A 22,524-nucleotide genomic window follows, 5' to 3' on the forward strand; every position below is an offset into this window, starting at 1 on the left:
TAGATCGTAGCGGAGTTGCCGCGGATGGCGATAATGCAACGGATCAAGTACTAGTAAGTACATGTACATTGCAACCAATAAGTGTGTCAACAATTCTACTTATATAATACATTAGAACAATTCACAAGATATTCCGCTCGTGAACATGTCGTGGTACGAACACGCATAGCAATTACTGTATAATAAAATGTGTCTCGACGTAGACGTAACAGACATGCACTCGTGATGTAATTCTAACAGACTAACAAAATAATTATTACACTCGCGAAATGCATAGCAGTAATACGCACCGCTCCAATATTGCAAGCGACCTAGCATGTCTTGACAATACTGCCCTTGCAGCATGTGGCAGTTCTGTACACAATTCGTAACTACAATACACTAATAGTATCAACGTGCAACATGTGACAACATGAAAGGATAATGTTCAAGAGTGCAGTCTCCTGTCCATTCTCCCCACCTTGATGAACCGCGGGGGCTTCAACACAACGGACATAGCTTAGAAATAGGCCGCACAAGGCTCTTACCGGTTGCTAGACGCAGCTTCACCACTCGTACATGGTTATCCTTACCGGGATAGACTTCCATTACTCGTGCTAACGGCCATTGCCCACGTGGTGTATCATTAGATGCCACTACAACCACGTCGTTGACCTTCAGGTCTGGCAACTCTTGCCTCCATTTCTTGGCCGGGTTGAGAAGAGGTACCCACTCTCTCATCCAGCGAGTCCACACTTGACCAATCAGATGCTGCACAGCGCGCCAGCGCCTGCGCGGGCTGAAGCTACTTTCGCTGCAAGCTGGTGCGAACTGACCACCGACTTGGCCGATGAGGAAGTGGTTTGGCGTCAATGGAATGTCGTCCGACGGGTGAGCTGACTGATACGTTAGGGGACGCGAGTTGAGCATGCTTTCAGCTGAGGCAAAGCACGTTGCTAGCTCTTCATTGGTGATATCTGCTCGGGTGAGTATGGCGTAGGCTGCTCTCTTGGCGCTCTTGACCATGGACTCATGAATTCCTCCGAAGTGAGGTGCTGCTGGTGGGTTAAAGTGCCAAGTCACTCCGATAGCAGACAACTTGTTGGCTACTCGCTGCTGGTTTACTTCGCCGACCAACTGTTGCAGCTCATTGACTGCGCCGACGAAGTTGGTGCCGTTATCCGAGATGATATCTGTAGGCGTTCCACGACGACTGACAAACCGACTCGAGCAGTCGAGAAATCCATCGGTGGTGAGGTCATTCACCAGCTCGAGATGAACTGCTCGCGTAGCGGTGCAAGTAAAGACAGCCATGTACCGCTTACACTGGGCTCGTCCTCGTCCCTGCTTCGTGAAGAATGGTCCGCAGAAATCAACCGCGGTTGTAGCGAACGCACTCAATGACGGCTTCGTACGGTGACTCGGTAGAGGAGCCATGACCTGCTGCAGGGTCTTTGCTTTCTGCCGTCGACACGCTTGACACTGCTGCTCATACTCACGAATAGCTTCTCTGGCCGAAACTATCCAAAACCGTTGGCTGAGCGCTGCCAAGGTCTGGTTGGTTCCACCGACGTGAAACAGGCGGACGTGTGCTCGTTTCACTATCAAAGTGGTTACTCTGCTCGAGCGGGGCAGAATGATCGGGCACCTGGCATTATCCGAAATATGCTCTGCATAGCGCAACCGACCACCACACCTCAGAATACCATCTTCGTCGAGCTGCGGCTGTAAGCTGCTCAGCACACTCTTAGGAGAGATAGGCTTTCCCCGCTGTAGAGCACTGATTTCCTCTGGGAAGGCTGACTGCTGGCACTGACGTATGATCACATACTCGGCGCTGCGGATCTCATCTACGGACAGGGGGCCTGACACTCGCTCAGTGTTCAGGCGTCTTGCGTTGCTTGAGAAGGGATTGATCCAGGCAATGACCCGGGCCAGCTTGAGGAGGCTGCTGTAGCGCTCTGGATCCAATGCGGGCAAGGCGGCGATCGCCAGATAACTGAAATGAGCTATCTCAACTGCAGGCTTCTTCAGCTCTGCCGCCGCTGTTGCTGACAATGCCTTTCCTGGGGACGGCGTGTGTAACCCGGACATGTCTGGACCGCACCACCAGAACTGGGAATCTGCGAGCTGACTTGCAGACATACCACGCGTCAACAGGTCGGCTGGGTTGCGGGTAGTAGCTACATGCTTCCACTGGTCGGGATCACTCGCTGTCTGAATCGTGCCGACTCTGTGGGCAATGAACGGCTTGTACTTTCGGCTCTGTCCACGAATCCAGTAGAGGACATCAGCACTGTCAGACCAGAACGTGACAGTACTCATCGTGAGATCAAGCGAAGGTAGAAGAGACTTCACTAGCTGCAAACCCAGAACTGCGGCCATCAATTCCAACCTAGGAATACTGTGGACAGCAAGCGGGGCGACTTTCATCTTCGACGCGACGAGACGCATTGAGTCGCTGCCGTCGCTGAACTGCTGCCGGATGTAGACGACTGCGCCGAACGCCTTTTCGGAGGCATCCAAAAACACTTCCACGCTGCTAGTTGCTGTTGTCGCTGCTGATTGTCGTAGGCACCTCGGAATTTGAACTCTTTTCAAATCCGGTAGCTCGGCGCACCATGCTTCAGCTGCGCTGACGAGATCCTCTGGCAAGTCGGCGTCCCAATCGAAGCCTTCGATCCACATGGATTGGAACAGGACTTTGGCTCGGACGATGTACGGAGCTAGAAAGCCGAGCGGATCAAATATGGTTGCCAGAATACGCAGAAACTGCCGCTTCGTCAGACGTGTGAAATCTGGCACCTTGTACTGAAATGTAAACATGTCGATCTCGGCCTGCCAGAGGACGCCGAGCGTCTTGATGTTCGGCAGCTGTTCGTCCGTGAGCTCCAGTTGACTTGCCCGATCCGCTTGTGGGATCTCCGCCAGAACCTCCGCCGAGTTAGAGAGCCACTTCCGCGCGTGCATGTTCGCTTGGCCCCAGAGATCCGACAAATCCGCATATAAGGACTTGGCTGCTGTAACATCAGGTGCTGACGTCATGCTATCATCCATGTATGTGGAGTCCAGCACGACACTAGCGGCTTGCGGCATCTCTGAGCTGAGCGATCTGGCATGCTGCTGCGACACGTACTGCGCTAGGAATGGCGAAGCATTGACACCGAACACCACCCTGCAGAATTCGTAAACTTCTGGTGGCTTACTTGGGTCTGTGCGCCACAGAAATCGATGGTAGCGCCGGTCGTCTGGATTTAGGCTGATACGGAGGTACATCTGGGCAATATCGCAGACCAGTGCTATCGGCTCACGACGGAACCTAACCAGTACATTCACCAGGTCTTGCTGTAGTTTGGGGCCGGGCAAGATGAAGTCGTTCAATGACTTGCCGTTCGACTTCGCTGCGGCGTCGAACACGATGCGTACTTTTGTTGTGGTCTTGTCCGGCTTGACTATCGGGAAGTGGGGCAAGTACCACGCGTTTCCGTCGTTGACGTCTGCGGCGTCAACCCGGCGCACATAGCCCTGGCTGATGTGTTCCGCTATCGTAGCGGCGTAGACTTCTCCGACTGCTGCGTCTCGCCTCAGCCGCTGCTCGGTGTTGGCCAAACGCTTCAGAGCAGTGTGGTAGCTAGCATTAGCTCCGGGCGGGTGATCCTTCCATGGAATGCCAACACTGTATTGGCTTCCAATGTGCTTGATCGACTTTGCGACCGTCTCCTGTGCATGTCGCTCATCTGGGGTTAGAAGTGCCGCTCCATCTGCCGCGGGCTGACTGTCTACTTCCCAGAACTTCCTCACCAGCTGAGTGAGGTCGGCGTCTGACTGAGTCATCAGACAATGGTGCACGCTGGCCGATACCCGGGAGTCTCCCGCCGTTTGACTGATGGGACCCACACATGTCCAGCTGAGTGGTGTTCTCCGGGCACTTGGCTCACCTGGACCACCGATGACTTCTTCTAGCGATACATGCAGGCTGCTGTTGTCAATACCAATCAGAAGGTCAACTGTCGACCAATCACTGAGCTTCGGGAACTTGACATTCTCCAAGTGTGGCCAGCTCTTCTTGACAATCTCCCAGTCTACTGGTGTTAGCGACCGAGATACTGCTGGTACAGTGTTAGCACAGATGTCCACGCTTGTCTTCTTGGTCAAGTCAGACAGTGTGACGGTGACTGGCATACTCTGAAACGTTTCTTGGTGCCCATTCAGAGTAGACATTGTAATCCTCTTCGTCTCTCCGCGGAGACCAAGTGCACCTGCGGCACTTGCGCTGATCAGCGTCTGCGTCGCGCCGTCGTCCAGGAACGCGTTGACCCGTATGGTCCGCTCGTTGTTGCTCAACAACACTGGCACAGTGCGCAGTGACCCTGGAGCTGCGCTGACGTTACTCGCTGACATAACGTTGCCGACGTTGTGCCTTGAAGGTCGCTCCCCTTCAGTGCTGCGGTCCGGTTCGCTGTGTACCTTGTCGAACTTCGGTTTACGATGCAGCAACCAATTGTGGGTGTCGCTGCACTTATCCACACCGCATTGTCTGGTTCTGGGACACTGCGCTCCACAGTGACCTGACCCAAGGCATCGATAGCATAGCCTTTTCTCTTTTGCCAGGTCCCATCGTTCATCCATGGTCTTTGCCTTGAAAGACGGACATTTCCAGACGGGGTGCTGCTCGCTGCAAGCGGCACAGCTCTCGCTCTTCTTCTCTGCTAGGAAGACTCTTCCGGACGACTCTGCATTTCTCGGTTTCCGGTCATTGAAACCACCACGTCGCTGTCTGCTACTGGCAGTACTGGCGATGCCGTCAATGGTTTCCGATGCTGTAGCCATTATTTCGGCTTCTCGGTTCACCCAATCTAGAAGAGTCGTCACAGATTCATTGGCATTGGTCTCCTGCACCCAGCGATGATACTGGACGAGGTTTTCCGTTGCAAGCTTCTTCTGCATACGTGTATACAAAGTACCCGTACCGAGTTCACTGGTCATGCCGGCATCCGTCATTTTTACCACCGCCACCTCTAGCAAATCTGCAAACTTCTCAAAGTCTGCTACTCTATTTTTCACTGCAGGGAAGTCCTCTAGTTCTTGCATATGGACGGCCACCAACCTCCACTGTCCGCCGTACCTCTTCTCAAGCCGTCTGCGTGCCGCACTATACGCTGATGGCGTGAAACCCAGGTTTTGTACGACCGCCAGAGCTTCGCCAGACAGGTACTGCCTAAGTTGCAGCATCTTCATTTCTGTTGAAGTTGCCTGCTGATCAATGGATACATCAAAAGCCGCCTTCCAAGCCTCGTATTCCCGTTTGTCGCCGGCAAACGTGGCAATAGAAACTTTCTTCATGTGCTTGGTGATGTCTGTCTGTGGCTGACTTGTTTGCAGGTACTGTGGCTGTTGCACGTTCTGCGGCTGATATTGTGGCGTATACGTCGATGGCAGCTGTTGCTGCTGCTGCGGTAGGTACTGTTGCGACGTGTACGTGTATGACGGCTGAGACTGCTGCTGTTGCGGAGTGTACGTGTATGACGGCTGGAACTGCTGCTGTTGCGGAGTGTACGTGTATGCTGCCTGGGACTGCTGCTGCGGTGCATACTGTTGAGGCGTATACGTGTATGCCGACTGAGACTGCTGCTGCGGTGCCGACTGAGCCTGCTGCTGCGGTGCCGGATTCGGTGCAGTGTACGCCGGATTCGGTGCCGTGTACGCCGGATTCGGTGCCGTGTACGCCGGATTCGGTGCAGTGTACGCCGCATTCGGTGCAGTGTACGCCGGATTCGGTGCTGTGTACGCCGGATTCGGTGCGGGGTACTGCTGGCTCAACGCCAATGGTGCACCTATACGCCGGGTGAAGTCCCTAGTGGTCGCTGATGTACTTGGTGCACTCTGTATGACTGCTGTGCCAGTGGCCATAGTCACGAAACCCGTTGCCATGGGTACCCGTTGTGAACCCGTGCTGCTTGGTGCCACAGTTCTGGCTATTAATGGCTCTGGCTTCATTCTGGCTTGGCTAAGCTCAGATGCCTTCGGCTCTGGCAACGCCGTTGCCATAGTAACCGCCGACCACGATGACGTGACCCTTCCCTGGGTTGACGTTGTGGGCGTGTCAGACATACATGTACGCTTTACAGGTGCGTTGCTTTTTACTTTACTCTGGTAGACACCTGCACTCTCACTTACATCCACACTTGGTACCTCCTCTTCTTCATCTTCTTCGTCGTACAGTTTCTCTTTCAACAACGACCTTACTTCTCTGATTTTTGCCGCACGTTCTCTGGTTGCGGGGCTATGGCTGATGCTGGTGGCTTTGCTGGGCCTTTCTATTCTCAGCTGCTCCAGCACATCCCCCGCTCTCGATACTGCTTCGCCATATTGCTGTTCCAACAGCTGGACTTCCTCATACCAGTCTGCGGCATCACCTTCCACACAACAGGCGATGGTAGATGTGGCAAGAGCACTGAGGCCATCCAGTGCCCTTAGTATCTCCTTCTTGTCCGCTTCATCCTTGTTGATCTCTACTAGCAGCGCTCTTCTGCTGTTGGTGAACTGGGCCTTTGCCAGTGTTCTTTCCTTCTTCGTGGTTTCTGCCATTCTTGCTTCAGTTACTGAGTCTCTGTCTTACTCTTACTACTAGTTCTAGTACTACTGCCTAGACGTGACTACTATACTACAACTATTACTTCGATAACCATCCTCTGCTACCAAATGTTACGGTGCGACTTGGTCCCGCAACTAACCATCGTCAGGCAGACCACAAAAACCCAGAAACTCCTTTAATCGACATTACCACTCGTTTCCAACAAGAACACCAAAAGAACACACCGAACAACGATCGCCAAATCGCTGTCCTGAGCAAAACGTGCAGCGTGCGTGCATTTGGCTTGCGCTGCATGCATGCACACAACGACGTGGCATAGAGAGAAAATGCAGCGTACAGAAAATGCATGATCATCGTAGCCATAGAGATACTAAATATGGCGACTGCCAAAGTCCGCATGCAGCGCGGACGAGTGCATGCAACGAAAAGAAAAGCAATAATTTGAAATGCAGAACAAGCAGAAACTAATAATGACTTGCAATGTGCTGGAGTGAAAGAATAAAGAATTGTTGGTTACGGAGGTGAAAACAGTGTCTGTCAAGGGGTGCTTGCACCCAGCGACAGGGTGACAGCACACCCTGTCAGCGAGAGTAAGTTTCGCCAAGTAGATCGTAGCGGAGTTGCCGCGGATGGCGATAATGCAACGGATCAAGTACTACAGTTTCCTCTGAGACAAAAATGCGATAATACTCATAAAAAGAATGAGCCTGAAGTGTGTCCTTTTTATGAGTATGATCAAGTACTAGTAAGTACATGTACATTGCAACCAATTAGTGTGTCAACAATTCTACTTATATAATACATTAGAACAATTCACAAGATATTCCGCTCGTGAACATGTCGTGGTACGAACACGCATAGCAATTACTGTATAATAAAATGTGTCTCGACGTAGACGTAACAGACATGCACTCGTGATGTAATTCTAACAGACTAACAAAATAATTATTACACTCGCGAAATGCATAGCAGTAATACGCACCGCACCAATATTGCAAGCGACCTAGCATGTCTTGACAATACTGCCCTTGCAGCATGTGACAGTTCTGTACACAATGCGTAACTACAATACACTAATAGTATCAACGTGCAACATGTGACAACATGAAAGGATAATGTTCAAGAGTGCAGTCTCCTGTCCAGTCACATTATCACAAATGCAAAACGTGCTCCTTGACAAATCCACTTGGCTGTTATCAGCTACCTTGCCCTGATCCTGTATGCTCAATTGGACACGTGAAAGCTCCGGAGTGAGAAACAGTGGCACAGACAGGTTCAATACAGAACTCAACACAATGTTCCCTGTGTTGGACATAAGCGCCCTAATAACTTTAGGCCGCATTTTCAGAAGATCCTCATCACTTTTCATGTCGTCGATTATATTGTGCACTTCCCTGGATACGTACATTCCTCTCCTGTAATACCTCAACGCTCTTTCTCGACAATAGATCTGTGCTCTGCATATCTCGTCTGCTTTACTCAGCAGTTTTTGCTTGCGATCTTCCATAGCGTGAATCTCCCTGGCAAAGAGCACATCTCCGGTCGTCGAAGTGGTTTCAGAATGGGTCCGCAAATTCGATTCAGCTGCTTCCAGAAGTTCTCCGGCAAATGCTAAACTTCGTTCTACTTCTTTCTCCCTTTTGGCAGGTACCTGCTTGTTCAGCGCCGTGTGCAGTCGGCGCCGTAACGCTGTGGCTTCAGTGGTTGCGTGCATGATGCGAACAAGGTGTGGTGCATGCTTGCTCTGAAGCTTGCAGGTCTCACACAACACCTCCCGACATGCTGCACAGAAGTACAGCAATTCTTTGCTCGGATGACGAGAGCAGAGGCGCACGCGTCTAGCACTCAATTCCTCCGAATCCTGTGTAACGTTGTTGAGCATGGAGTCGTCGACCAACACCTGTTCGTGATCATGACCAGGAGGCGGACAAGGTGTGGCCCGTCGACACGTCTTACAGCGTATTCTCCCGTCCGGCTGAACGTTGCACGTCAGGCAGTCATAACACACTTTGTGCAGACACTTCAGGAGTTTCCCTCCTTTCTGGCAACCATCGCTGCAGAACACACAAGGCGGCCGCATTCTCACTACTTGAACTACGATGAACTGACGATATGAAAGCAAATAGCGTAATACTGAAAGGAAAAATCAATACTCTGGTTGGAGAACATGGAGCCATGAGAATCAAGTGTTACGGCAATAGGACGGCTTCATTGAGATAGGGGTAACAGGTTTACTACGGATTTGTTTGTGCGATACTTTTACTCGTGTCGCCAGAAACGTTGATGGTGATGTGTTTGGTACCTGTGGAAGGTCGTAATATTTCAACGAACTATACGCGAGTCTTGAGGGAAGGTTTCCATTTATCTTTTTTTTGATATTTTGAAATACGCACACCAACTCAGTGAGCAATCTCGCTTGTGGCCTATGTAGGAGACTGATTTCAGTTGCAACTCTCTCCCTCTCATAATAGGACACACTTTGAAAGTGGACAGAAGTATGCTCATTTCACGACGTTTCGTCAAGTTACGGTTTGGCCACAACATTTTATCGACCTCTCAGCGTTCTCGCTGACTTAACGTGACACTCCCAAATTCCAAATTTGTGGGTGACTTGGTTAGACCGAGTTTTCAGCATCCGCAGGAAAACCATCACCTTCCGGGATGAATACGTACAAGCACATGTAGCTCCTTGATTGGTGGGAGTTCAATACAGTCTGTGGGGATTGCCCTAGTAAAATAATAACTACTACTACTAAATTATAACCCCAATACAGTGGGATCTTTGCCGGAGTAGCTACTACTTCGAAGTACCACGTTTAAGGTTCCGTGCGCGTTTAATACGAGTATGATTGTGGGTATTGCTAGATGGTGGAAATTGGTTTTGAGATAATATTTGTGTAACGTGCATATTATGGCATGGCACTTGCCAAACGGGTAGAATTTGCAACTTTCAAGCTCTGTCCAGTGGTAACCAAGTTTGCAGAAATCGCGAAAATACTTGTTCTCGTGTGTGATTCTTAGAGCACGGAAATGATTCAACTACTAGCGAGGCAGGTTTTACTCCCACGCATCACGGATTCCTATAGTGGTTAGCGTATTCCAAGTGTGATATTTGGCACATCTTTCCTTTAACGGGTAGTGGTAGGTGGTACACCAATAAGGCGCTGGAATCAGGAATCACATATCGTGACGGAATATAATCAGCTCACATCCTCCAAGTCATGTTCTTTCCTACGAATTCTGTAAGAACTCATTGTCATTCGTCAAGTTCATATCCTCTATGTTTTGTCCCCAACCTAGCAAAACCTCAGCTTGCGCAGTTTAATTTGTACGATTGTAAGATGCGACCACCATGTGTGTTCTGCGAAGATGGGGTGGAGAGAGCAGGCAAGCTCCTCAAGTGTCTTCACAGGGTGTGCAATGACTGTCTTCCAGGTAGCGTTCAAGAAGATGGGAGAATACGCTGTGCAAAGTGTCGACGTCCTACGCCATGTCCACCTCCTGCTCGCACACACGAACAGTTTTTAGTTGATGACTCCGTGTTCAATAGTGCTAAGGATTATGCTGAACCGAAAAGGTCAGTCGCAAGCTATCAAGATCCTCGACCGTCTACCGAAACAAATAAGAACCCTGTTGACATCCGACAAGAGTCGAGCAGCTCCCTTGACGTCCATCTACACGCCTACGCCATAGATGCCCAACGTGGGCAGAATAAGATACTTGAACACGGACGAAAGCATCACTGCCCTGTCCACGGGAATATGGAGATGCGATATTACTGCCGCAAATGTCGGGAGGTTTTGTGTGGAACTTGTAAGCTCCAAAGTCAACACGCATCTCATACTGATCAGATTGGAGATGTCAGTACGGAAGCTGCAGCTTTACGTCACAGACTCACGAAGAGCTTGAACAACATATCCCCCGAAAGCAAGAAAGAGGAAGTAGAAGCAGGCATGAAACACGCTGGTGATCTCATTGAAGCATTTGTTGGTGACCTCCAAGGAAAAGTAGCTGATATCAAGAGATTGATACATGAACACTGCGACGAGCAACTTCAACGGATCAAGCAGCAAAAAGAAGAAATGAGGAATGATGTGGAGTCGCAAAGTAAGACGTTACGTGAGCTACAAGCCCAAACATTTCACGAGTACAATGGAGCTTTGGTCGAAGCCGAAGCTTTGAAGGCCACCACCAAAGCTGCTCTAAGGAATGAAGACCTCCTCAAAATGCGTCCACGCCTGACTGAGGGTCTTGCAAGTGCTTTGCAGCACCTCGCGGACAAGAAATATTCTCAAATGCGCAGAGTAGTGTTTCAGTGCCAGAGCCTTTCTGATATGGGAGACCACATCGGTGTTATGGGAAACATCGAGGACAACACGGATATTGATCTGTTTAAGTGTGCGTTTGCCGATCCGAACCAGGTTTACCTCACTTACGTAGGCGAGGAAAGGGAAATTACAGCAAAAGTAAACAATTGGCAAGGCAATCCCGTATCTGAGTCCGCATTGAAAGCCTGCAGCATTCAAATCTGGGCAACTCGAAGACAAGTTCCTGACAAGTCAGTACCTGTGTTTGTCCCGATATCAGGCTGCAGTAAAGGTAGAGTGCATGCTATATTCCACGATGACACTCCATTTTGTGAGGATTCTGTTTTCTTTCTGGAACTACGTTTGGATAGTCCTGGTGTGATGCCAAGGTTAGAACGGGCGGCGGTGCAGCCGGAATCTTCCAGGAGTAGCCCATTACGTGCTGAGTTATTGGTGTTTAAAAGCAGGGCATTCGTGTTTGATCATTCCAACAGCTCTCCGAGAGGATTCATTAGAACATCTTTAGGCCATACTGTTCGTTACGAGGCATACCCGCATAGCATCCTGTGCCACATGAAAGATGGACTCGCTACCATACGAGCCGTTGGACCTATTCAAGACTGGGAATTTTCAGTTTCGATAGAAATAATCCACTGTGCATCCAGTAAGCTAGATATAGGGTTTACATGGGACTCTGGCCAGAAAATAAAACGAGTTATTGCAAGCTCCGGCAAACAAAAATCCTTCGGTACTCCTATTTGTGGTTGCTGTAGTGGTGACGTCATACATGTATCGCGTTCTGACGAATCGCTGAATACGTATAGCGTTAAGCACATGGTCTCTAACATGGTGATTAAGCAACATAGTCTGTGTATAGATCCCATCTCAGAGCCTTTTTTGATGGTTCAAATGTTCCACTCCGGTACAAAAATTAAAATATACAATGAATAAACACATAACCACACATCCAGAGCCCAACGTATACCCGCCCGACATATGCACCGGTTTGTAAAGGTGGGCGTCGATCTTAAATTTCTTATCTTCTGTAGTCATATCCTAGATAATGGCCAAGTCTTGTGGCCAATTCATACTTCATGTTTTGTCTCGTCACTATTAATTTTATTAACGCATTGCAAAAGTTAACTTGGCTGGGTATATCGAGGTGTAAGGAATGAAAGCCATATTTATCCTGGTAACTTATTTCGATTCAATCCGTATAGTTTTAATTCGCCAAAGATTGTTTTGCATGCTCACGGCTTTGTCCCGATGACTCTTGCAGGGACCTCACCTCAAAACATTTTGTTAAAGGTTGTGAAAATTCTATTCCAAACTGAAAAAGTTATTAAACTTGATGCGATGGTGGAAGGTGTTCCGGTCCTGATCTGCTTTTAATCGGGAACCTCTTTTGTACCGGAAAAACGAACACAATGAATACATGCAAAAGAAAAATGTAAAAAAGGACATAATTAATGCAGACATGGCCAAACAACAAGGACTTTAAGGAATTTTAAAGAACTATGTTGAAAAAGAGAAGGACAAAATGTGACGAGTTATGACTAACTGTCCACCAACGTATCCAGATCTTATACAGTCAGCGAGCGCGACAAAATGGAACAAAACTGACAATGAGTACTGAGACATTTGGCAACCTGACACCTAGCTGACACCAGGTCGCAGACTTACTCAGTACTCCTTGTCAGTTTTGTGCCATTTTGTCGCACTCGCTGACTGGACAAGTTCTGTTTACATTTTTTTCGGGGGACCTCGGTCTTTTACTCCTTCTATATTTCATATATTGACCTCTTTAATCGTGCAATAATAGATACATATTTCGACGAGGAGACAACAGTTTAAATATGGCAATAAGGAGGACGAGCTGAAGTGACATAGGGATTACTTTATTCCCGTAGCTATGCAGAAGACGTTACTTCAGTAACGTCTGGCGCTAGCCAGGGTCCACACAGCTTTAATTTGGTATTTGTGTGTTTGTGTCACGCTTGGCGCTATCCCGTATCTGTCCCGTGCCGTACCGTACCATCAAACACAGCTGGCCACAAATAGGGCTTTCAAATGCAAGATCATAACGTGAAGCAACTTGGAAGAATATGAATGCGAAGTGTATTGGGCAATGGATGTAGGGCGATAGCGCGGGTTCGAATCCCAGGTTATGCCTTAAAAAAATTGGAGAATTGAAAACATCCCTATGCTTTTTTGCCTAGGTCATCAAGGTGGTAGACGGTGTCGTATTACCCTCGACCGTATCTGTCCTGTACCGTACCGTACCATCAAAGACGGCTGGCCACAAACAGCTGGCCACGATATTCAAATAGGGCTTTCAAATGCAAGATCATATCCATATAAAAATCGCTCTGTGAGCGGTTCTGAAAAACCTTTACTGGTACTGCCCTGTCGTAAAAGTAAGAAATTAGAACTGGCCCATTGTCCCCCCAAATGCGAACTGATCCACCTAAATCGCGAATGACGGGACCCGAACGCACCAGTAGCACGAGGTCGGGAGGGCACAGGATCACGGCAATTATCATAGGGTATACCAGTATTAGTAGTAGAATTTATTATTTTGATAGGGAAGCCTACCGCTAGTACAGTACATGGCCTATGGTCCGGACCAACGTCCCCATCTGCATCCACAGGTAGGAACCTCGTGCTACTGGTGCGTTCGGGTCCCGTCATTCGCGATTTAGGTGGATCAGTTCGCATTTGGGGGGACAATGGGCCAGTTCTAATTTCTTACTTTTACGACAGGGCAGTACCAGTAAAGGTTTTTCAGAACCGCTCACAGAGCGATTTTTATATGGATAATTTCAGCTCTTTTTCCGTTCCCTCCCCACCCCAACCCCGAAGGTAAACAAATACATGATGACCACGCACGCAATGTACTGTATGTAGCCATGCGACTGCAATAACACACTGATACATACCAGCCCTCCCCGCCTCGCTACCCCGCACACAGATACACAAACATGTGTATGCACACGGCACACACACGTGGCCACGCACACATACGCACATGCACACGACACAAACAGGAAATTCTTCAGGTATAATGCCATGCAAAGCAGTGGCCACCGTACTTGAGGAAGTCAGTTGTGAAACAAAAATAATTCAACTACAGCGTGTAGACAAGCTGACGGCCAAAGCACAACATAGCAAACATGACATTTGCCCAAGGATTGCAGTTTGCAGACCATGCCATGGAAGCAGCGAATACAGAATGTAATATCATACAAAGTGACAAGCAAGGACGTGGCCATCATACACCAGAAACTTGCAGAAAGTCACATATCCAACAGATAGAGAAGTGAACAGCAATCTGATACAGCCCACACAGGACAAAGCGGACCTGATACTCGTCCCAGGATCGCAAGTGGCAAACCCTTTTCAATGCATAACATGCAGGTGTACGTTAGATGCATGAACATCTGACCGTGTCGCCAGCATACAATGTCATCACATGTTTACCCCACAAGTTACACACATGCACAGTAGAAGCACAATGAAAGCAATGGAAAAGTACGATGTGGTTGCTGAAGCATCTTCACACTTCAAATTCAGACTTCAATGTGGTCGTCACGGGATGATATACCTGCAAGATACAAGTGATGAAGAAAGAAAGCAGAAGGTCGTGAGGTAGGCTATGAGACACCACAAACGGTTCACCTACATGTCTGTTCAGGGCTAGTGCACTCACACGGAGAATTGTCATAATCAAGCATTTCCCAAACTGAGAAGTGCAATGAAATCCACTTGCATGCACAGGAGCAATTTTGCAATAATTATTATGATGCGCAATTCGACACGATCTGCGATGCTGCGTGCGATGTGCCCTGCTGTCATGATAGTGACAGTCACCGCGGTATGTTTTGTCAACGTCGCCCGTGCACTCTTCTGTCAAGTCCAAAGTGCTCACATACTTGGCAATGTTTTTGCAGTGATTAACTTTTATCCTAGTTATGTCACGGGTAACTTTAATGAAGTACCCGCAGGCTGTGTCGATCTGCACATCGTCCACTCTCTCATGTACTTGGCCTGCTTTGTCTGTGTATCCATTTCATGTGCGATCCACAAAATCGACTAGACAGTGGGTGCAATACGCTCTCTACCTGAAGACGTTCTTCTGGCGACATCTCGCCATGTACTTGGCCTGGCTTTGTCTGTGTATCCATTTCATGTTCGATCAACAAAATCTCAATGCACTACAGAGACTAGACAGTGGGTGCAATACGCTCTCTATCTGAAGACGTGAACCATTAATTTTTTTTTGGAAAAGTTATACGTACACCTGAAACGTAATGAAGTACAGGAATAGAGAGAGTGACTACAATACGCTCTCGACCTGATAATAGTGATAACGTGAGTACAAGACACTCTCTACCTGATAACGTGTTAGAAGGTAACATGTCTACAGTCCCACCGTACCCTTCCGACACGACTGTAGACCATTACATTTTTTTGAGAAGTTATACGTACACCTTAAACGTAATGAAGTACAGGAATAGAGAGAGTGACTACAATACGCTCTCGACCTGATAACGTGAGTACAAGACACTCTCCACCTGATAACGTGTTAGTAGAAGGTAACAGGTCTACAGTCCCACCGTACCCTTCATCATTCCTCATTCACCATCGCGCGATACCCTGGCACACACTGGCAACATATCAATCGGGTGCCTCACCGTCGTCTAGAGGAGACGTCTTCGCAGGAATATTTTCCCTCCTGCGCATTCAGTCGCCGACGCGACAGCGTTCACGGGGCCGTTCCAGTTGCGGAAGACATTTGTTTCATCGGGCCAATTCAGAAACAGGGCCGTGGACACACAGGGGGCAGAGGAGAGACATTGTTAGTGGACAAGAAATATGCAGTGGCAAGTGGCGAGTGCCGCATGGATGTCAAGTTGTCATGCACAATTCAGCTATTACTTACGGTCCAGTTAGTCCTGCCATTGCTCGCTCGTCCTGGTTCCTCCTCGTTCGTCTTCCTGCACGTCTGCACTTCTCCTTCCCCACCGTTGGCTTTGCGGTACGGGGGTGCCGAAAGGAATTCCCACCATGTATCCATGTACATGAAGTCCCACCATGACTCTCCATGTACATGTCCACGGCCACGTCAGCAGTTTGTACAGTACCGGAAGGAGTTCCCACGATGCCTCCAAAGGCCTAGAGCGGACGTCTTTGCAGCAATTCTTTTCGCCCTGCGCATTCAGTTCGCCGACGATGTCTCCAAAGGCAAAGGCCTAGAGCCTAGTAGAGGGAACGTCTTTGCAGCAATTCTTTTCACCCTAGTACCCTGCACATTCACCTCGCCGACACGACAGCGTTTACGGGGCCGTTCCAGGTGCAAAAGGTCCACGTCAGCAGTTCTCAACTATTTCGCGTACGGGATAGTCGCCGCGACAGCGTTTAAGGGGTCGTTCCAGGTGCAAAAGATATCCATCAATGGCACTTTGCAGTATGGGGTACGGAAAAGGGGCCTCCTCGTTCGACTTCGTCGACTTCTGCAGTTCTCCTTCCCGTCAGGGGTACCGAAAGGGGCCTCCTCGCAGTTGTCCTTGCCGTCAGGTCCACGTCATGCAGTTCTCAACTATTTCGCGTACGGGATAGTCGTCTTTGTCGTACGCGACATCGGCGTTTACCGAGTGGCATTGGCACAAAGCAGACCGTTGACGGGGTCACGTGTCAAAAAAGTATCAACAACGTGTCGACTACGTGTCGACCACGTTTATAGCGGTACACTCAGCGGTACACTAATTATCGTGCCATTCTCGTGTCACAAAACTGGAACATCGAGTACCAGTATGGAAAGGCTTCAGAAAGGAAGCCTTTCCAATAACGTGAAGCAACTTGGAAGAATTAGTATGTATGCAAAGTGTATCAGGTGATGCATGCAGGGTGACAGTGCGGGTTCGAATCCCAGGTTATGTCTAAAAAATAGGAGAAATGAACAATATATAACATCCCAATTTTTCGAACTTAGAAGTTGCGACTTCGGCGGTAATAGTCATGAAGTTGATTGTTCCAACTAGGAACACACGCTTCTTGCCGAACTTGACACTTGACTGACTCACGCCTGCCATCCGGAGCACACGAGGAGCACGTCGCACTTTCCACTCGGCAAACCTGCAAGAAAGCACCACTCCCTGCTCAATCCACGGTGTTTCGGGGAATTCACCCCTCATCAGTTGAGCTTGAGTAGGCTGAGGAAGATTATGCCTGAAAAGCACCACTTATATACTGCTCTCCAGGCCAAACCATCACCGGATGGCAGTCGTGAGTCAGTCAAGTGTCAAGTTCGGCAAGAAGCGTGTGTTCCTAGTTGGAACAATCAACTTCATCTCAATTTTATTTTGGCAAAAAAGCATAGCGTAGGGCCCTGAGCTTCCAAGCTCTCTCGTTAAACAATGTTTTAAAAGTGATGGTGACGATGCGAAAAAAATCTAAAAAGGTAAGGAGAAATACATGTATTGGGGAAAGCGATGGAAAAAAGATGATTCGAACAAGTTTTCGGACAACACTCTTCAGCGGGACGAGTTGTGTGTGTGTGTGTATGTGTGTGTGCGTGTTTGTATTATGTGTTCGTGTGTGGCGGGGGGGGGGGGGAGGGGGTGGACAGGAGGGGTAATGAGAGCCAAATGTGGTGCATAAGGCACTGAAGAATAGGCAATACCGTCCAGTGCTACAATTATAATTATAATAATTCGTTAACGTTATTGTATTTACAAATCGTCCCAAAGTCAACAAGGCGATATTTACACTAGTACAGTTTACCCCCTAGATCTGTCCTTCAACTGCTATTATGTGTCTTATTTTGTTTCACCTGTCCATGCACGTATATTTAGATCTAGTTGTAGACATTTGTATAAAGTCCCTAGGCTGCTTACAGTGCTCAATGTCCACTGTTGATCTAGTTGTATGTATCACTGGTCAGACATCGCACTGTGATCCTGGATGGGGAGGGGAAGGCCTCGCTCGATATACCATAAATTATTGTTGTCCTACGACTAAATCAGAAAGATACTCAGTGTCAGACGAAGGTCTGTATCAGTTTATCTGTACGTCACCATGTTGACCGGAACCTGACCATGCCAAGTCTATTGATATTGGTGTACTAGCTGTGCTAGTACTTGTTAGCAACAATCCGAACTAGCGCACACACTGCACTGCATTGCTTTGTACTGCATTCAAGACTGACGTCATGCGCTTTGTTTTGCTGCGTAATCACAAATGGCACCAGCCCATTTTTGCGGAAAAGAAAAACAAATCTTGCTTGCCCTGTTGTGCTCTTCCAGACAACGGATCGTGCTTCAGCAGTGTTTCTTTTCCTTTCGTAGCTTTGCTGCCAGCCCGAGTGTCACCTCGACACTGTATTTCTTCAGTATGTCTGACCTTACTGTCGACACTGTCAAGGCAATGCCTTGCCAAGCCCTCCGCGGCGAGCCTTCTCAGCGCGGCTTGAATCCGAAAGGAAACTTAGTAAAAGTATTTTACAGGACCGTTTGCTGGCACAACTAGCCCTTGGTAGTGAGGTCTGCTCCGGCCAGGAGAACCAGCAACATGACAGTGCGGACACGGCTCGCGAGCCCAGAAGCCCGACGTGCACCAATGCCTCCTCCGCCAGCTCAGGCGACGCGGGCTCAACGGATCTCTGCGCTCCCGTACGGGACGAGGTGTAGTCGGCTTTGTCGGCCGCCATCTTCTTATTATCGGAGAGCATTGCGCCGCTCCTCACCCAAGGCCAAGGCAATGCGGCAGCTGCCGCCACTACGCCAGGCCAAGCTCCTGCAACCCACCCGATCAGCCACCTGCACCAGCTGTGCCCAAGGCTGTGCAAGAACGTATCTTATTTACGTATTATCGGAGAGCATTGCGCCGCTCCTCACCCAAGGCCAAGGCAATGCGGCAGCTGCCGCCACTACGCCAGGCCAAGCTCCTGCAACCCACCCGATCAGCCACCTGCACCAGCTGTGCCCAAGGCTGTGCAAGAACGTATCTTGCGAGGGGAGTTCGTAGATTTTTCAAGTTTGTTGCCTGAAATTCTTGCACACTTCCGGCCCAACACTGTGATTCCGGCTGGTGCACAGCCCGAATAACGATAGCCAGCTAAATATCGTTGAGTCGGATGACGCGAAGCAGGTGCGTCGCAAGGTTCACGATAATTACACATGTAGCTACCCGGCTCGAGGCATGGACCACATACATGTCTGTTATCACGGCTGCTGCCCTACACCGCACTGCTGAACTGATTGCGTACCAGCAGTTGATCCTGACTGCTAACTGCCAGTTCTTCCCAAGCGCGTGGCTAGAGTACGACCGCCAGCTGCGGATGCTCGTGGCCCAGTAACCAGGCACGGAGAGGTTGGACACCATCGACGTGAACCTATGGCAGATAGCTGTCACAGGCCATGCACACCCAAAATGCGCTCAATGTAAGACGGTCCATCCAGGGGCGGTTTGTGTCCTTTTCGTCCCGAAGCCAGCAGCATTTACCTCCAGTGGTCGCAACCATACCAGCGACGGCCAAGAAATCTGCCGCAACTTCAATGGAGGTCGCTGTTCTTCGTCGTCGTGCCGCTTCTCCCACACCTGCAGCCAGTGTGGCAAGGACCACCCATGCATCATGTGCAACCAGCAGCAGCGCAGAGCCAATCGGCCACCCCGCCGCTCCTAGCAGAATGGCTACTGAATCGCTTGACTCGGTACGTAGCTTCTTTCCTATACACTCTGCAGACACCACACTGCTAGCTGACCACTCTGCCTGCCTGTTACGTAACCACTCAGATCAATCATGTGTTGCGTATGTTCTCCATGGCCTGCGCCGTGGCTTTACTCTTGGATCTGCCGGCCAACACGACATTTGGTTTTCTCTAATAATCTACCATTGGCTTTCACTCACTCGGCATTTATATCCGAGCAATTAGCTGCTTCTTGCGCCCGCAGCGAGACCACAGGCCCATTTCCGTCACCTCCATTTCAGTTCATGCGCCGCTCTGGTATTGGTGCCATCCCCAAAAAGAACGGCAAGCCGCGAATGATCCACCATCTGTCTAGTCCGGAAGGCACCGGCGCGAACGACAGCATTCCTGCCGAGCCGCTCTCTCTGCACTACGCGAGCATTGACAACGCGATCAACATCATCATGTCATGCCCACAGCCTGTGTATTTGTCCAAGCTCGATGTACGCAGTGCATTTCGGCAGATCCCAGTCCGCCGTCAGGACTTCGCTGGGAAGGCTCCTACTACTACGAGCGCTTTCTGCCTCCGCTCCAGCCCAGCCGTCTTTGACTCAGTAGCCACAGTAGTCAACTGGATCATGCAGCACGAGTTTGCTATAGATCACCGGTTTCACTACCTCGATGACTTTCTCGATATCTCCACTGGTTTGGCTGCAGCCAACCAGCAACTCACCATCCCCCTCCGGGCGTTCACGTATCTCGGCACTCCTCTTTGCTCCATCCCAGCTCGAAGGGCCATCACCATCATTGACCTTCCTTGGTATTGTCCTAGACTGCGAGCGCCACGAAGCTCGGCTACCAGAGGACAAGCTGTCCGAGATCCGTGCGCTACTCATGGCTACTATCAGCGAGCGCAGCATCGGCCAGCGTCAACTCGAGTCCCTCCTGGGGAAGCTCACTTTTGCTGCCCGAGTCATCGTTCCTGGACACACATTCATGCGTGAACTATGATCAGCGTGCCCTGAACTGTATCTGTGTAGGCGAGTGCGGTGCATAAAGCCCACCTTGAGAATGGGTTTGCCGGCCCCTTAGTAGATGCGTGGCTTCTGAAGAGGGCGTTGAAGGGCATCCAGCGATGCCATGGTACGGCTGCTTTCACCCCTCGCCTTCCTATAACTATGCCAATCCTACGACACCTGACGGATGCACGCTGGAAAAGTAGTATCCTGAATGGCCATGACAAGCTGCTCTACCAAGCCGCCATGCTTCTTTGGATTTCTTCGGTGCGCTGAATTCACTAATGACATCACACGGGGCTGTACTAGCTCCCCTGGTGACGGACGCCTGCAACTCTTCCTGCTTTCATCCAAGACGGACCCATTCGGTAAAGGCGTTACTAGTGACATTGGCCCGTCTGTACCGCCGTACTGCCCGGCCCGTGCCATTGTTAGCTACCCATCTGTCACTCGTCGCGAGGGACCGGAGCAACTCTTGTTCGTATTCTCGAACAGACAGCAGCCGACCAGGCAGTCATTCACAGTAACAGTATGGTCTCTTGTCGCTGCGGCCGGTGTACCATCCCAGTCGAACTACTCCGGGCATTCGGTCCACATTGGTGCAGCCACCACCGCTGCTATGGCTAGTGCTCCCGACTCCTTCTTCCGAGTGGCAGGTCAGTGGAAAGAGCGATGCGTGTCTACGCTACATCCAGACTACAACAAGCGCATAGCGCCAGCTATCGTCCCGGCTTGCTGCCGTGCCATGGATGCCATGATCCCCAACTCGGGTGAGTAATGAGCTACTGAACTCTAGCTGCGCAATGCTTGCCTGTGCTGACATTAATTGACCCTTGCTGTGCGTCAATAGTGCTTAGCTAACGGAGTGCTGGTTTCATGGGTCCACTCTCACAACTGGTGTTATCTAGCTATTTGCTGCGGCTCTGCCTTGCGCTATATTACATCCATTTAGCATTGCAGCTCTACGTTGAGCTAACAGCAGCTCTACTTTGAGCTAACAGCAGCTCTACTTTGAGCTAACAGCAGCTCTACTTTGAGCTAACCGCAGCTCTACTTTGAGCTAACAGCAGCTCTACTTTGAGCTAACCGCAGCTCTACTTTGAGCTAACCGCAGCTCTACTTTGAGCTAACAGCAGCTCTACTTTGAGCTAACAGCAGCTCTACCTTGAGCTAACAGCAGCTCTACTTTGAGCTAACAGCAGCTCTACTTTGAGCTAACAGCAGCTCTACTTTGAGCTAACAGCAGCTCTACTTTGAGCTAATCGCAGCTCTACTTTGAGCTAACAGCAGCTCTACTTTGAGCTAACCGCAGCTCTACTTTGAGCTAACCGCAGCTCTACTTTGAGCTAACAGCAGCTCTACTTTGAGCTAACAGCAGCTCTGCTCTGAGCTAACAGCAGCTCTGCTCTGAGCTAACACCAGCTCTACTTTGAGCTTCAAACCAGTTGTTTCGAAACCAGCACTCCTCAATCCAAAGATGCCTCTTTGTTGACTTGTTTGTGTGAGGGATGGGGCTAATGGTGTACTAGCTGTGCTAGTACTTGTTAGCAACAATCCGAACTAGCGCACACACTGCACTGCATTGCTTTGTACTGCATTCAAGACTGACGTCATGCGCTTTGTTTTGCTGCGTAATCACAAATGGCACCAGCCCATTTTTGCGGAAAAGAAAAACAAATCTTGCTTGCCCTGTTGTGCTCTTCCAGACAACGGATCGTGCTTCAGCAGTGTTTCTTTTCCCACCATCCCTCCCTATCCAACTTATTCACACCATCATAATATTATCGTACCCACTAACCGGGTCCACTCTCACAACTGGTGTTATCTAGCTATTTGCTGCGGCTCTGCCTTGCGCTATATTACATCCATTTAGCATTGCAGCTCTACGTTGAGCTAACAGCAGCTCTACTTTGAGCTAACAGCAGCTCTACTTTGAGCTA

The 22,524-nt window shown here is 49.6% G+C and overlaps 1 protein-coding gene across 1 annotated transcript; it reads right to left on the reverse strand.

Annotated features, from left to right (window-relative positions):
- Positions 1–480: 480 nt before the first annotated feature.
- Positions 481–4,980, reverse strand: LOC135826744 (uncharacterized). Its single transcript, XM_065339346.1, has one exon. It carries the CDS (start codon positions 4,978–4,980, stop codon positions 481–483), a length of 4,500 nt encoding a protein of 1,499 aa, XP_065195418.1.
- Between the last annotated feature and the right edge of the window lie 17,544 nt (positions 4,981–22,524).

This window comes from Sycon ciliatum, chromosome 10, assembly GCF_964019385.1.
Source record: "Sycon ciliatum chromosome 10, ocSycCili1.1, whole genome shotgun sequence".
NCBI lineage: Eukaryota > Metazoa > Porifera > Calcarea > Leucosolenida > Sycettidae > Sycon > Sycon ciliatum.

Excerpts from the sequence above, each read along its gene's own strand:
- LOC135826744 (XM_065339346.1), bottom strand. The coding sequence starts at position 4,980 with ATGACGGATGCCGGCATGACCAGTGAACTCGGTACGGGTACTTTGTAT.